This window comes from Cebidichthys violaceus, unplaced genomic scaffold (assembly GCF_023349555.1).
Source record: "Cebidichthys violaceus isolate CVI_PGR_0920_01 unplaced genomic scaffold, fCebVio1.0.p SCAF_87, whole genome shotgun sequence".
Lineage (NCBI taxonomy): Eukaryota > Metazoa > Chordata > Actinopteri > Perciformes > Stichaeidae > Cebidichthys > Cebidichthys violaceus.
This window is the reverse complement of record NW_027176972.1, coordinates 313,236-327,019: the sequence shown is the minus strand read 5'-3', so window position 1 is coordinate 327,019 and position 13,784 is coordinate 313,236. Positions and strand designations below refer to the sequence as shown.

At 42.3% G+C, this 13,784-nt stretch overlaps 1 protein-coding gene across 2 annotated transcripts in view; it reads left to right on the top strand.

The window, feature by feature from the left end:
* LOC137866627 (SPRY domain-containing SOCS box protein 4-like) overlaps positions 1-12,139 on the top strand; it is a 65,452-nt gene extending 53,313 nt beyond the window's left edge. For both annotated transcript variants that reach the window (XM_068702644.1, XM_068702645.1), the window contains exon 3: positions 9,114-12,139. In XM_068702644.1, the coding sequence (XP_068558745.1) occupies positions 9,114-9,241 (128 nt within the window). In that variant the 3' untranslated portion in view covers positions 9,242-12,139. The remainder of the gene's footprint in view (positions 1-9,113) is intronic.
* The last annotated feature ends 1,645 nt before the right edge of the window (positions 12,140-13,784 follow it).

Below are 13,784 nucleotides of genomic sequence, written 5' to 3'. Positions count from 1 at the left end.
TCTTCTAATATTGACATTTTTATGAATAAGGTCCGCCTACCTGCAGTTTGTAACTGTCAAGGATACCTGAGGGTCAGACAGGCTGCTCTCCCTCCGTTGTCTATTTATCGCCCTCTCTCCTCCTCGTGTCCATCCCTCCTCTCTCATCTCATGACCTCCTCCCATCTTCCTCCGCTTTCGTCTCTCCCTCGCCTCGTCTCTCCTCTTTCTCGCCCCCCAGTCCCCCCCCCCCTCCCTCGTATTTCCACCTCTCCTTCACATCTTCCCTTCTCCCGTTTCTCTCATCGCTCTGCCTCTCATCCCAGAGGAGACGGTGAACGGTGTTTTTTTTTTTTCTTTTTACAGTAATGCAGGGACGGTAAAGAGAGAACGGAGGCTTTAAAAAGAAACGCTGGCACGGCTTGTATTACCACCAACTCCTCTCTGTGCGAGCCAGCTCTGCCCACAGCGCCCATCTTTCTGTGTGACACTAATGTGTCCGGTAAGAAATGACTCACATCACGGGGTCTGCGCAAAACGATTTAAGCACCGAAGTTAGATTTAGACAAATATCTTAAGATGGAGTTTGCTCAGAGAGGAGGGATTTTCACACCCTCCTCTGAAGCTGTGTGGGATGGTCTTAGTACAACTATGTTTGCAGCCATTAGTCCTCCCACCCCTGCGGCTGCATCCTTCTTTTTTTTTTTTTTTTAGTACAAAAAGGGTTTTCCAACAAATCCTCCATGGATTTTTAGCAACATTACTGCGTTAGTTCTGCACAACACGCCGCTTCAGTGTGTGTGATTTTTAAGTGCGATTGTGCTTAAAAGAAACCTGAGCGGCGTAACACAGTGTGCTGCGTGAGAGGATCCGGGACACCGCCGGAGGTACATCCACTCACGGATAACGCCAGCTTCCCTCGGTGGCTTTTTGAAGGACGCTGGTGTTAGGAGTTCAGCATGAGGTGTAAAGCTGCACCTCATGCTGAACTAATCCTTTCATTTGTTGTCTTGAGGTCTGAATACTGGTCAGTATTGCGGCGCACAAGAGCGGCTGCCTGATTAGCTAACTTTTGTAAGCCAGCCGATGGATATTAGTAGTAGTTCACGCGTGCTACAGTAGCTAAAGTACTGGTAGTAGTGTCTGTTCAGCTGCTCTGATGGTTACATACAAGCACAACATGAAGATCCTGATATTCTCCTCGAAAAAATCTCTTATTTTGATGTCCGCCGTGCAACTGGAACATCTGGTTTTCGCCGTAATGCAGACAAATCATCCCACATCTATGTAACTACGGCTGGTTGTTCTTTTACAAATGTTTTGACGTAGTTGGAGCCACAGACACGTTTCTGTTTGTTCAACAGCCCGACACGTGACTCCGCCCTTGACCGAGCTTGGAGCCTATGTCTACGCATAGCCGGGGATTTTGTTTACGTTTCGTGTTTGTTCATTTAACACCGTTTGAGTTTTTTTCCTCTGATCTTTCTTGATTTGCGTATTTGCGTGTTTGCCGGTTTGATTTCCTCTATTCGTGACCTGGCATATGTTTGCACTCTCTGTGTCTGTTCTTCTACCTGTCGACGTGTTTGTGCTTTTCCACTGAGTAAATGTTTGTTCTTGTTCTTCTCGTGACAGAACGGCACACATCAGGGGGTCGATAGGATGGTGTTGGATCAGGAAAGAAAAAGCGAAGGATTGCTATGAAATGTACCACGATAGGGTTACATTATTGAGCTGTTGGTGACTTTCACCTCTAAGTCAGAGGTCATCTACTCACCTTTAAAATAAAAACATGAAGATATGAACCTGTGTATTATTTGAATAGCTTAGTATTGAATGCACAATAACAAGGTATGTTAATACATGGCACTAGGCCCAGTTTAAGATAAAACACAATTTTATATAATATATATAGTCGGGGGTCCCTGCTCCATCTCTCCATCATTTGGGGGTCCTTGGCCTGAAATGATGTTGTAACTCTGCACCGTTTCCTCTCAAATCAAATCTGAAATTAGACAAATTGTCTCATGAATGAGATTTTGAAGGGCTTTAATTTTGAAACGCTACATCAGAATGTCCCGGTTCTCTCTGAGTGACACCTTGAGGTGGTCTGCTGTCAACCTGAGGGGAAATGATTTTGTGACTATGCACCGTTTCCTCAGAAACACACCTTGTATGATAATCAAGCATACAAGCTGTTCAAGCTATATGCAGTACTACTGTCATGCATAAACATACCTGTTATCTTGCATACAATACAGAAGTATTAAAATAATGGACAGATTCATTTAAAAAAAAAAAAAATAAAATAAAAAAATTCTAATCAACCAAAAATTTCGCGGACCCCCTGCAGTACCTCCACGGACCCCCTAGGGGGTCGCGGACCCCCTGTTGAAGACCCCCTGCTCTAAGTGATTTCTGTGTTTATGTACACAGCTCTTGGATTGTATATTAGTCCCCATTTTACCACTGTTGTTGTGCGCAAACTTTGCAATTACAGTTTAGTTCATTTTCATTTTTATATTGACTTTAATTAAAGGATTAAAGGATTACAAGCCCCTCTGAAATCCTCATCCTCTCGGGTTTAGAAGCACTTCCAAAAGCAACCACATAATCAAGAAAACTGCATTGTCATCAAGCTCAACGCACACACCTGTTTCTCTCTCTCTCATGTTGACATTTTGAAGATAATACAGCTTTCGCCCGACAGCGAGGATTTCTAACGTGCCGGAGAGCGGATCAAAGCCTCTGACCTCGGAGAGTACAAAGGGAAGAAGACGAGAAAACGAGTGCGAGAGAGAAGGGCAGGGCGAGGAAAGCAACGGCCGGTAGAGAAGAGGAAGCCGGCACAGGGTTGCATTCTTTGCAGGAGGAAAGAGGAGCGGAGGTGTATTGTTACAAATGAGATGGAGCTGTGGCAAAAAAAAAAAAGGAGGGAGGAAGACTTGAGGAAGAGGAAGAAGATCAGGTTTTCCTGAGCCATCTCTTCTATATGCAACGTATGTGTTTTTACCAAAGAAAGACATGTAAATGTTTTATTCATGCGTCTGCAGCGACAGCGGCCTTACGTACGTTCGGGTTCTTCTGGGGATGTGCATTTTCGGTTTGCGGCGGTCGCTACCGTAACGTATTCGGCGCAGAAAAGCGCGTGGATGAGCGCAAAAAAACCCCCCAATACTGTCACTTGGCAGGTAACCAGCTGGCCATCGCTACAACTGGACCTTGAAGGAGAGGCGGCTAACGCTAGCGGCTAACACTTGAGATGTCTCAGCAGGCGACGAAACGACAAAGGAATCATTTTCTGGCATTAGAAAAACTCGGTTGACTGTAGTCAGAAAAACAAATGTGTCCAAAGAGCACTTTATAAAGAAAAATAGCTGCAATGTCATCACAGTTTAAATTGACCTCACACCAAAAAGAAAGGAGAGATTAGTTTTTTCAGTCTGGCTTGAAGAGTTCTGTCTCTCCTCTGACTGCAGGATTTCTTTTGAACTCACTTATCATCTGTCAGGCTTTTCTTTTTCCTTTTTTTTCCTTTTTGTTTTCGCTCCCGGCCCCTCCCCTCAGGTCAGTTTTAACATCCATCATAAAAGTGATGCTGCTGTTGCCATTTTCACCCTCTTTCTCATTATTAATGTCCACACAGACAATAAATCCGCCCCCCCCCCCCCCCCCCCCCGTATTCCCGCCGCATCTCATTACAGGCGTCGCATCACACCGTGTGACCGTATTACTTCTTGTTCCCTTTCGCAGCAGACCCGGGGTCACAATTCATATCCATATAAAACGTCTCATCGGGGGAAGCAGCTCTTCACTGGCTGGGAATCACTTCACACGTCCAGCAGTCGGCTTTAGTGAAACCGTATTGCAAAATTCATAGAGGTCCGTCACCTTCGTGTGAACGAATCATCAGAGCGGATTGTTTCTGAAAGGTCGTCCTGTGTGGTTAGCTGCGTGTGCCGACGTGCAGGAAAAAGGAAACGAGGGAAACGAAGCACTTCACAGGATTCTTGTTCACGCTCTCGTCTCGCCTCTTGTTGAGTTTCTTTTCCTCAGCAATGCGCTCAAAGATTGTTCAGGATTCATTTCGCGGTTGAAAGTGGCAATCTCAAAGATTTTCTTTTAAATAAAGTTTTGTAAAGTCACTATTTTTTTTTCACCAAAGAAGGAGGGACAATGGGGATTGAGCCTCTGGCCCACTGATGGAAGTATTGCAGTATATATATATATATATATATATATATATATAGTTGTAGTATTACAAACTGGGTGTCTATGGCGACATTCCTGGAAAGAAAAATGCTGTTTTTGAAGTTTTTCTCCTTTGTTTACTAACAAAAAATGGAAATATGCACCTAATTAAAAAAAATAGCATGTTAATATGGAATTTTGGAGGCAGCCAACGACTCCGGAGTGCCACACTTTTCTGCTAAGCGCAAATTCTAAGTCGACCGTTAAAGAAACCTGAAGGGTCGCCGCTTCAACTTACTTATTTTAATTCAACCGTGAAGAGATCTATGAAGGACAAAGCTCCTTCATAGATCTATGAGTTAACCAAGGAAGTGATCCTTTGTGTGTGTCTCTCTGTGATGAAGCACAGGTTGAGATCTTCACTCATGACATTCAGTCCTGCAGCATTTTGAAGCGTAATTCTTCTTAATGCCCTGGATGTGTAATGATCCAGGGGTAATTGACCCGCTGCTGATCATCCTCAGTTTCTCTCCTCATTAGCGTCTTTCAGAAGATGCTGATGGTGTAAAACGCGTCGTTATCGTTAATGCCCTGAGCATTCAAATACCCGCTAATAACTTGCATAATGCAATACAAAAGCCATTACGCACATCTGGAGGGCAGCTGATGATTCATATTCAGACAAACTTAAAAAGCAGCTTCCGGATCCCCTGTAGAGCTACGGCAACATCATGAGACACCTGGATGTTACTTCTTGTGGAGCCCACAGTGTAACACCTGTGTTATACATACAGAATACGCATTATTCTAACCCAGAATGTATTCAAAGAATGAGCACGGTAACTTACACGGTGAGAGTTAACATGTGATCGTAATCCATCTGTCCATTTTTGCGGCGATTCGACTTTTCTTAAAAAAAAAGTTGACGCTGCCATAATGGATGTTTTCACGTTCAGGTAGAAGTGATTCTGCCTGGAGAGTTGGGGTTTGTTTTGATATCTTTCTGTTAATTATATCTGTGTTTTATGCTTTAGAGACTTTGCGATACAACGAGTGAATTTATACTTTTTCGGGCCTACTTTTTACGGGGTTTTTTTTCGTCAGAGAAACACACGGAGAGAGAAACACAGAGGGTTGACGGTGCGTCCTTCCGCTCGGCAGCCACAGTGTCGTCTGCAGAAATTCTCTCCACATAGCTGAGCACTAAAGAGCCAACCAGTGCGCTCACATTAATTGGATCTGGTACAAAATTGCTCTCGTGCTCACGTCAAACGCTCCGCTCGCTCGCCAAAATCATCTCAAATGGGCTTTTTCAGACGCCTGCTCTGCGTGTTTCAGTCGACATGAACGCCGCTTCCGAGCTTTTCTCTGGAACTCTGCTGAACAAATGTAGAACGGCTGATGAGCCTGTATGTATGAACACGATGTTTGTGTATTGTCACACAGCATAGACCGCCTTATGTAACAGTTTATTATCATGTTGTTTTTGGTTTTTGCGCCCGTTAACGTTTGCTTCTTTTATATCATTCAACATTTAAGTTAAATACGTATTTCTTTTTATATCCAGGGCAGATTTTAGTATCTATTCTTCATCAGCCAATCAGAAGCAGGAGTCGGTAAACTCTCTCCGTCTCTCTGGTCATCAGACAGGGTGGCAGTAAAGCCATCTTAGCGGTCGCCGTTTCTTTCTGCTGGCTCTATATTTAGAGCTGTTGATGAGTCTGCTCTGCTGTTCTTCATCAGCTCTCACACTCTGACTACACCTAAGTGCAGTAATTATCGAAAACCGGTATGAGCTGCTTTTTACGGGTCATTTTGTGTTTTTGTTTTTTTTTGTCGATATACATCAGAGCCGTCAAGGTCTGGAAAATGAACGACAACAATAGAACCAACAATAGATTAGCTGTAGCAGGGTATGGATCGGAGAGAAGTTGTAAAGCGGAGTGCAGTGAGTCTGCAAGGTTTTCCCCAATTTAATATGTTTTTTGTACTTTTACTTTTAATACCTTTCAATCAATCAAATAGCAGACGTTTGCTAGTTTGAGCTTTTTAGATTTTCCACAACGTCGCGTCATCGTTTGCTGAATACCTCGGACTGAGAAGAAGTTCTAATGGGCACAGATTAACAGCACTCCGCAGATTAATTCATGGTAATAATTCATAGGAAAATAATTGTTAGATGCGCATAAAATGAGTCGTGTGAATCGCTTATCAGCCGCTCACTAAATCTGAATTTGATGCCGCTCAGCCACCATACGACGGCGTTCAACTGCTGTATATATATCTTGTTAACGGGACAAAGAGCAGCTCTCCTAATAGTGGCGTAATTGAGAGGCGGAGCTAAAAAAAATAAATAAATCACCCCTGACATTGTGACATTGTGACTGTGCACAAGTGAAGAACTACTGTTTTCTAGGAGCGAGAAGTATGTACAAGTTGTGTGTGTGTGTGTGTGTGTGTGTGTGTGTGTGCTGAGAGTCCTTTATCCTGTTGGTTTCACCTTGGACACACACACACACACACACACACACACACACACACACACACACACACAGCGGTCTAGCTACTGAAGCAGGTGGTGGAGGACGTCCAGAAATACAACGGGGGATGGAAGCGTGTGTTTTCTTATTTAAAACAAGAACAGCAGGGAGAGGCAGAGCGATAGACTAGCTGTGCTTTAAGGCCTCACAGGATCCTCTCAAAGGCCTTCTTCACACCTCCAAAAAGATGTTGGCTCATGAAGTTGACTTTGTCCCTCTCCTCTCCTCTCCTCTCCTCCCCTCCCTCCCTCCCACTCTGCCGCGCCGTGTGATCAGGCCAATCAGAAGCGGTCGTTACTATTAATTGAAACGGATGATACTGTAAAAAAATCCTGATGGAGGACGCCGTGAGGCCAAGCTGTTAAAAAGTCATTGAAGAGAGAAGGACAAAGAGTAAATAAGTGACATTAAATGAGCAAGTTTATGTTTACCGTTTTTTTTTTTTTTTTTAATAGTTACTTTATTGGGATTGATGGTAGGAAAATATGGATGTGAGACTCTCTCCTCCGGCATGAGCAAATGACCCCAGATACACAACATCCAGACCGTCGCCTCGATCGAAATCAACTGATTCGATGGTTGATTCGATACTTGGAGCATTTTAACTCTGTTTCTATTTCAGCGATATCTTCTCTGCCTCTGATAGTTTCTGAGACGGTTTATCATCAAACTTTGTTTCCAGATGAAACATTAAATTATGCACATTGAAGAAAAAGATCCCTCACATTTGATTTCTATAAACTCCTGTATTTAGTGGGACTTAACTTGACAGTGCTCTCTGGTGGACACATTCTGCTGGTGACAAAAGTTATCACAAATATCTAGGATCTGCAGTTTATTGTTCAATCTGCCAACTTGTGGCGATGCCGATATGTCAGTGTTGTTTGTGGTTCTAAAGCATTCTGTTCGACTTCCTCGTCAAACTGAATTGGATTCAGCTTCCCCACTTTTTGCTGTCAAAGCAATTAACTGTGGGTGACCGTGGATAAGTGGAGAGCAGGGCACCGAGCCTCCGACCCTCTTCAATCAAGAGGGTCGGAGGTTCGATCCCCGGCTCCTGCACCGCTAGTCTCACGTCGATGTGTCCTTGAGCAAGAGACACTTAACCCCAAAATTGCTCCCGTAGCTGCGTATAGATAGATACTCAATAATAATAATAATAATAATAATAATAATGTAACTTTGAATAGCAGCCTAATTACTGGTGTCAACTCATGAACATGACATGAGCGGCAGAAGATGTAAAATATTAAATAACAGCTGTAGCCTACTGACCTGTCAGACCTTTTCATTTTATTTTATTTTTAAATGAATTGCTCCAAAATATATATGATATGATATATTATAAGCTTAACTGATAAGCATAAAAGATCCTCCTGTCATTGAGGTGAAGGGATCGTCTCGCTGAACAGTTGAACAGTTGTGCTACAGATTGTTTTTCTGACGCTGGCTTAACGAGACAGACAGCGGCGTCACTTTTTTACCCTGGTGTGAAGATGAAGATCAAAGCCGACGTGACAGACGGCGTTCAGAACGGCCCCAAAAGTAATATAACTTATTACAAACAGTCGTCGTGTGTGTGTGTGTGTGTGTGTGTGTGTGTGTGTGTGTGTGTGTGTGTGTGTGTGTGTGCGTGTGCTTGAGGGTGAGGTTAAAATATTTAAAGGTGTGCATCATCACTCCCTCTACCCCTCTACTCCTCTCTCATTCATTCATTCATTCATGCATAACGGATATTAACATGTATTATGCATGTAATAAAGACAGAGTTGCGAGCAGTTTTACAAAATGCGATGGGTCTCGGGGGGGGGGGGTCCGAAACCCCCTTGACACTCGAGACCCCCTGAAAGTCTCTGGAAAAATCCTTCAAAAAAAATTTATTTTACTGCTTCGACGTCACGATTACACTCGCTTCAAAATACCCAATGATCCGTTCTCCTTTAAGGTAACATAGAACTGCTGCTTTGTATAAAGTGAGGAGTTGTGCAGGGACACACAGGTGTGCGAGTGTCGAGTTCAAGTGTGTGTGTGTGTGTGTGTGTGTGTGTGTGTGTGTGTGCCTGGGTGTCGGGTTAGAAAGGCGAGTGCGCTGTGTGGATTCTGTTTCAGGGAATAACTGTCGCGTCGTCGTGTGAGTGGCCTTCAGCGTTAACGGCATACGCCTCGTGCTGTGTGTGTGTGTGTGTGTGTGTGTGTGTGTGTGTGTGTGTGTGTGTATAGACTATAGCCTGGCTGATTGGATTCCATGAAGTCTTGTTACGTGTTGAGTCTGTGCACTAGGTAGGGGATTAATCACACCGGGCGCAAGTATAAACCGTCACAAGTCATTTCAAGTGTTGTTTTTCTCTCTCACACGTCCCGTCTTTACTTATTTGACCTTTCTGTCTTCGTCCCTCTTCTCAGCCGAGCCTCTTCCTCTGATGGATCTGTGTCGGCGTGCAGCCCGCCTGGCGTTGGGTCGGGAGCGGCTTCAGGAGATCGAGAGCCTCCCTCTGCCCCAGTCCCTGAAAAGTTACCTCCAATACCAGTGACTGACACCAGCAGAGCCAGCTGGGAAGCAAAAGGACACAAAACCCAGACCACCGGAAAGTCTAGAGACGGAGGAATGAAATGTATTAATTAAAGGACGCAAAGAGGGGATTATGGATGGAAGCGTGTCCACACTGAGAGCGCCGTAGCTCGACAAAAGATGGATTTATTGAAAGGATTGAGAGGAAGATGAAGGAAGAACTGAGGTCCAGGCTTTCAAACAAAGATGGCACCGGCTTATTTTGGATTTCGAGCTGCTTCATCATTTGTTTTTTTGACTTGAAATAAATTATTGATGATGGTTTTCCCATCAGTGTCTCACTCATCCAGGAAGAAAACCCATTGGATGCGGTTAAGAGGCCGACAGTGTTCCGATGACCACTGCCGCCTAGTGACGAGAGTGAACACTGCGCTGAGAAAGCACTACCAATCCTTTCCCTGGAGGCCTTTCTGACATACAGTCAGTGACCATATCATTGCTGTTTGGGCACCATAGCCTGCATTCATGGTCTCCAGCGGCGCAGGCGACAGGCTTGCAGAGCGCGGACGAATGAAAGAGGATTCAGCACTGATGTTGTTTTTAATCTGATTGACTCGGGGGCCCGACCAGAAGCTCACATCTCATAACAGAGTAGATAAAAAAAAAAAAAAAAAACATGGCTGCCAGGTGTGTGCAAAGTTTAGTAGATAGAAATATATGGTGAAGTTACCTCCTGGCTTTATGCAAACACTCGATGAGAGCCGAGCCCCTTTTCAGACACGGGATAAGTTTGTTATGGATATATTCACAATGCTCGTACAGTATTTAAGCACCTGGTGCGTGAGGAGACGTGGTGGAATTGAAAAAATAATGATGTGAAGGAAGAATATTGCATCAGTGATGGATTTTTAGAAAGTGTTTTGCTGTTTTAGTCTTAATTATTGACCATCAATGTCATCATTTATTAGTTTATTTAAAAACATTTATTTTATTTTGCGGCCTTTTATACTAGAAGTACAAAAGTACAAAATGACAAGACATTACATTGGATTTCTCTTATATGCTGTATGTAAATAACTTTTATATACAGAATATGTAGCATTTCATCCATGCAGCCTAAATATAACTAAGTTTGGTTTGACTAGTTTTGACCTCGTTGCGCCCCGCTACCTGCAGTAATAAAAATCCTTTTTATGATCTGACATCTAGATATTCGATCAGATTTGATTGACAATACCCCAAACACAGACGAGCCGAAACGCACAAATCTCTAATATGAAATAAGCAAAACCTTTCTAACTTCCAACTGAGAACGATGTTCTTGTAGAACCCCATCGCTCATAGTAGAAGCTGAGTGAGAAAACGTTTTTTTAAGAACTTTTAATTAGGGAACAAGACATGCTTTTAATCCCTTTTATGTGCATACGTTGTGCTGCTGTGGCCTTTATGATAATGTGGATATATCCAATTCAAACTTGCAGGGTGTAGGAAAGTGTTATGGAAATATTAGTAGGTCCATTGTGTCTGAAAGGGGCTTTAATACGGCAGCAAACAGGAGAGAAGTGCTTTTTAAAGTGTTAAGTAGCACTGAGAACCATCACTCACAGGACACTAAATCATGTATTATGATGTCAATCACAACCAAAGTATTTCATACGCAGCCTTGGAGTGTGTGAGTGCGTCTGTAGGAGCTGTAGGTCGTGGCCCAGCGCAGTGTAACGAGTGCTACAGTGTAACGGGTGCTACAGTGTAACAAGTGCTACAGTGTAACGGGCGCTACAGTGTAACGAGCGCTACAGTGTAACTGGTGCTACAGTGTAACGGGCGCTACAGTGTAACTGGTGCTACAGTGTAACAGGTGCTACAGCGTAACGAGTGCTACAGCGTAACGAGTGCTACAGTGTAACGAGTGCTACAGTGTAACGAGTGCTACAGTGTAACGGGCGCTACAGTGTAACGAGCGCTACAGTGTAACAGGTGCTACAGCGTAACGAGTGCTACAGCGTAACGAGTGCTACAGTGTAACGAGTGCTACAGTGTAACAAGTGCTACAGTGTAACGAGTGCTACAGTGTAACTAGCGCTACAGCGTGACGGGTGCTACAGCGTGACGAGCGCTACAGTGTAACGGCCGCTACAGTGTAACGAGCGCTCTCGTGCTGTTGGCGGTAAGAAGAGCCTCACCTGCTGTTGTAGCAGCCTGCTGTAGCTCACTGGTACCAGACAGTATCTGTCTGCTGTCTGCACAACTGTCTTAATGACCGCAAACAAACAAACAAACAAACAGGACCCTAGCAGATCTAGTCTCACTGGATCTTTAAGAAAGGCTGGAGCAGGATGTAGGAATATTACTGCTACTGCAGCGCACACACACACACACACACACACACACACACACACACACACACACACACACACACACACACACTGTAGACCAATCATGTTTTCTTTCCTAAAAAAGGCTTGAGTCACTTTTTTTTAACATCTTGAGTTTGTATTCTACATTATTATTATTATTATTATTATTATTATTATTATTATTATTATTAATATTATTATTGTGAGTGCTGAGTTTGATTCTGATGATGGCAAGGTGATGATGATGATGATGATTATTATTATTTATCACAAGCTGTCTATGTTTGTCTGATGATTGACGGTTACATTCAGGTACATTTAATACAAATATGCTGGTGATGAAGGGAGAGAGAAATCAAAAGTTGTTTCTTTAATGCTGCTTTTATTATTATTATTATTATTATTGTTATTATTATTGCTATTATTTGTGATGATGGTGGTCTGAACTCTTGTTTTTATCAGTTGGGATGGGGAGAAAAGGACCATTCAGAAAAGTAGTGGAATGTATGGACAGACGGTGCAGCTGAGATGTGAAATGTGAATAAAAGCCAAGTGAATTTGAACATTGTCTGTAGGACGTTCTTTGTGTTTCTTTCGACAGGTTGAAAGCTGGTTGAGGTGCAGTTAAATCTAGCTCACACTTGTTTTGTGTGTAAAATAAAGTACCGAGTCACTTCAGCTGTCAGATCAATATAGTGGAGTAAAAATACAATATTTCCCTCTGAAATGTGGTGAAGTAGTGATTAGTTACAGACCACTGACGATACAAATGCTACAATAGAACCTCTTAATGAACTAAATCTATTAAATGTACCAGACACAGCAGATGGTATTTTCCTCATCTGCATCACAGAAACGAATGCTGCATTCAGTCCAAACATGGAACCCCGATCCTCACAACAGCAGGAGAAAGACAACAAAGCTGCACTTAGATTCTACTCTGGGACTTTAACAGAGTAAATCACGCTTTAGATGCACTTTTCTCACTCCATTTCTGTCCCTATGTCTTGTAACCTTGTGCATCAACTTTTTAAATGTTACATTTTTATGAAAGAAATCCAACCTTCAAGTTGCTGTTTAGATTAGAGGTTTAAGTGGTGTAGCTGTAGTTGAACTGAATTAACGGACAAGTCTAAATTGAATCGTGTGGATCTGTTTGAGTGTAAAGAAAAAAAAATCTGTTCAGAAAAAAACATCAATTGGCAAACTTTCAATAGCAATTAATCACATTCTTGCCATTGTCAGGCACACTGTAGTTTTCTCCAGCACGGGTAGTGAGAGTGTTATTGAACATTTGGTGCTCATCAGTTAAAAAGGCCATTAAGCTCCTAATTAGACGATTGTATTTCTTCATCCTCCGTAGACCTGCTGGGTACAGAAGTGAAGAGTCGGCACTGGTGCAAGAGGGAAGCCAAAGCAGAGCAGCAACACTTCATCCCCACGAGGTCTGCATGTTTAATAGGTGAACTTAAATGAAGGGATTTAAAATGCACTAAAATTAGAAGTATTAAGCAGTTTATTCTAAGCATGATAACGAGAAATCAAATAGTATTCAAAGATGAAGATATTTGATTTCTGTACTTTACTACATTGCAGGATAGCTTTATTATTTCTGTGAATAACATGGTGCCTTTACATGTTTCCTTTTATAACAGTTTGTCCACCATATCTTTCATGAATTAAACTTGCAACCAGAATCTATGGACAAACAGCTGTTTTTGTCCTTGATTCAGCCTTTCACTAACAGCTGCACTAATTTATGAAAGACAATCCAATCCAAGTTTAACTTACGAAGTCTAATTTTTGTTTTTCTGCTAAAATTCTTTAATTTATGTTTTCTAAAAAAAATCAGTTCCCAAATGTTTTGGCTTGTGAAGTTTTAAGTAATAGTTTTGGGAAACATTTGTAGAATATTATGACGAGAAAAAAATGATAGAATAGTATGGTGAAAAAAGTCATAGTATAGTATGTCAAATAATGTCATCCTATAGCATGTCAAAAATACTCTAAAGTAAGTAAGTCGAATATGTAAAAAAGTCATAGTATAGTATGTCGGAAAATGAAATAATATATTTTTCGACATGCTATACCTTGACTTTTTTATTTTTTCGACATACTTGTTCGACTTTTTTTGACATACTATGGCTTTTTTTCAGTTGTTTTTTCAACATATTAGACTCTGACTTTTTTTGATACACAATGCTATTC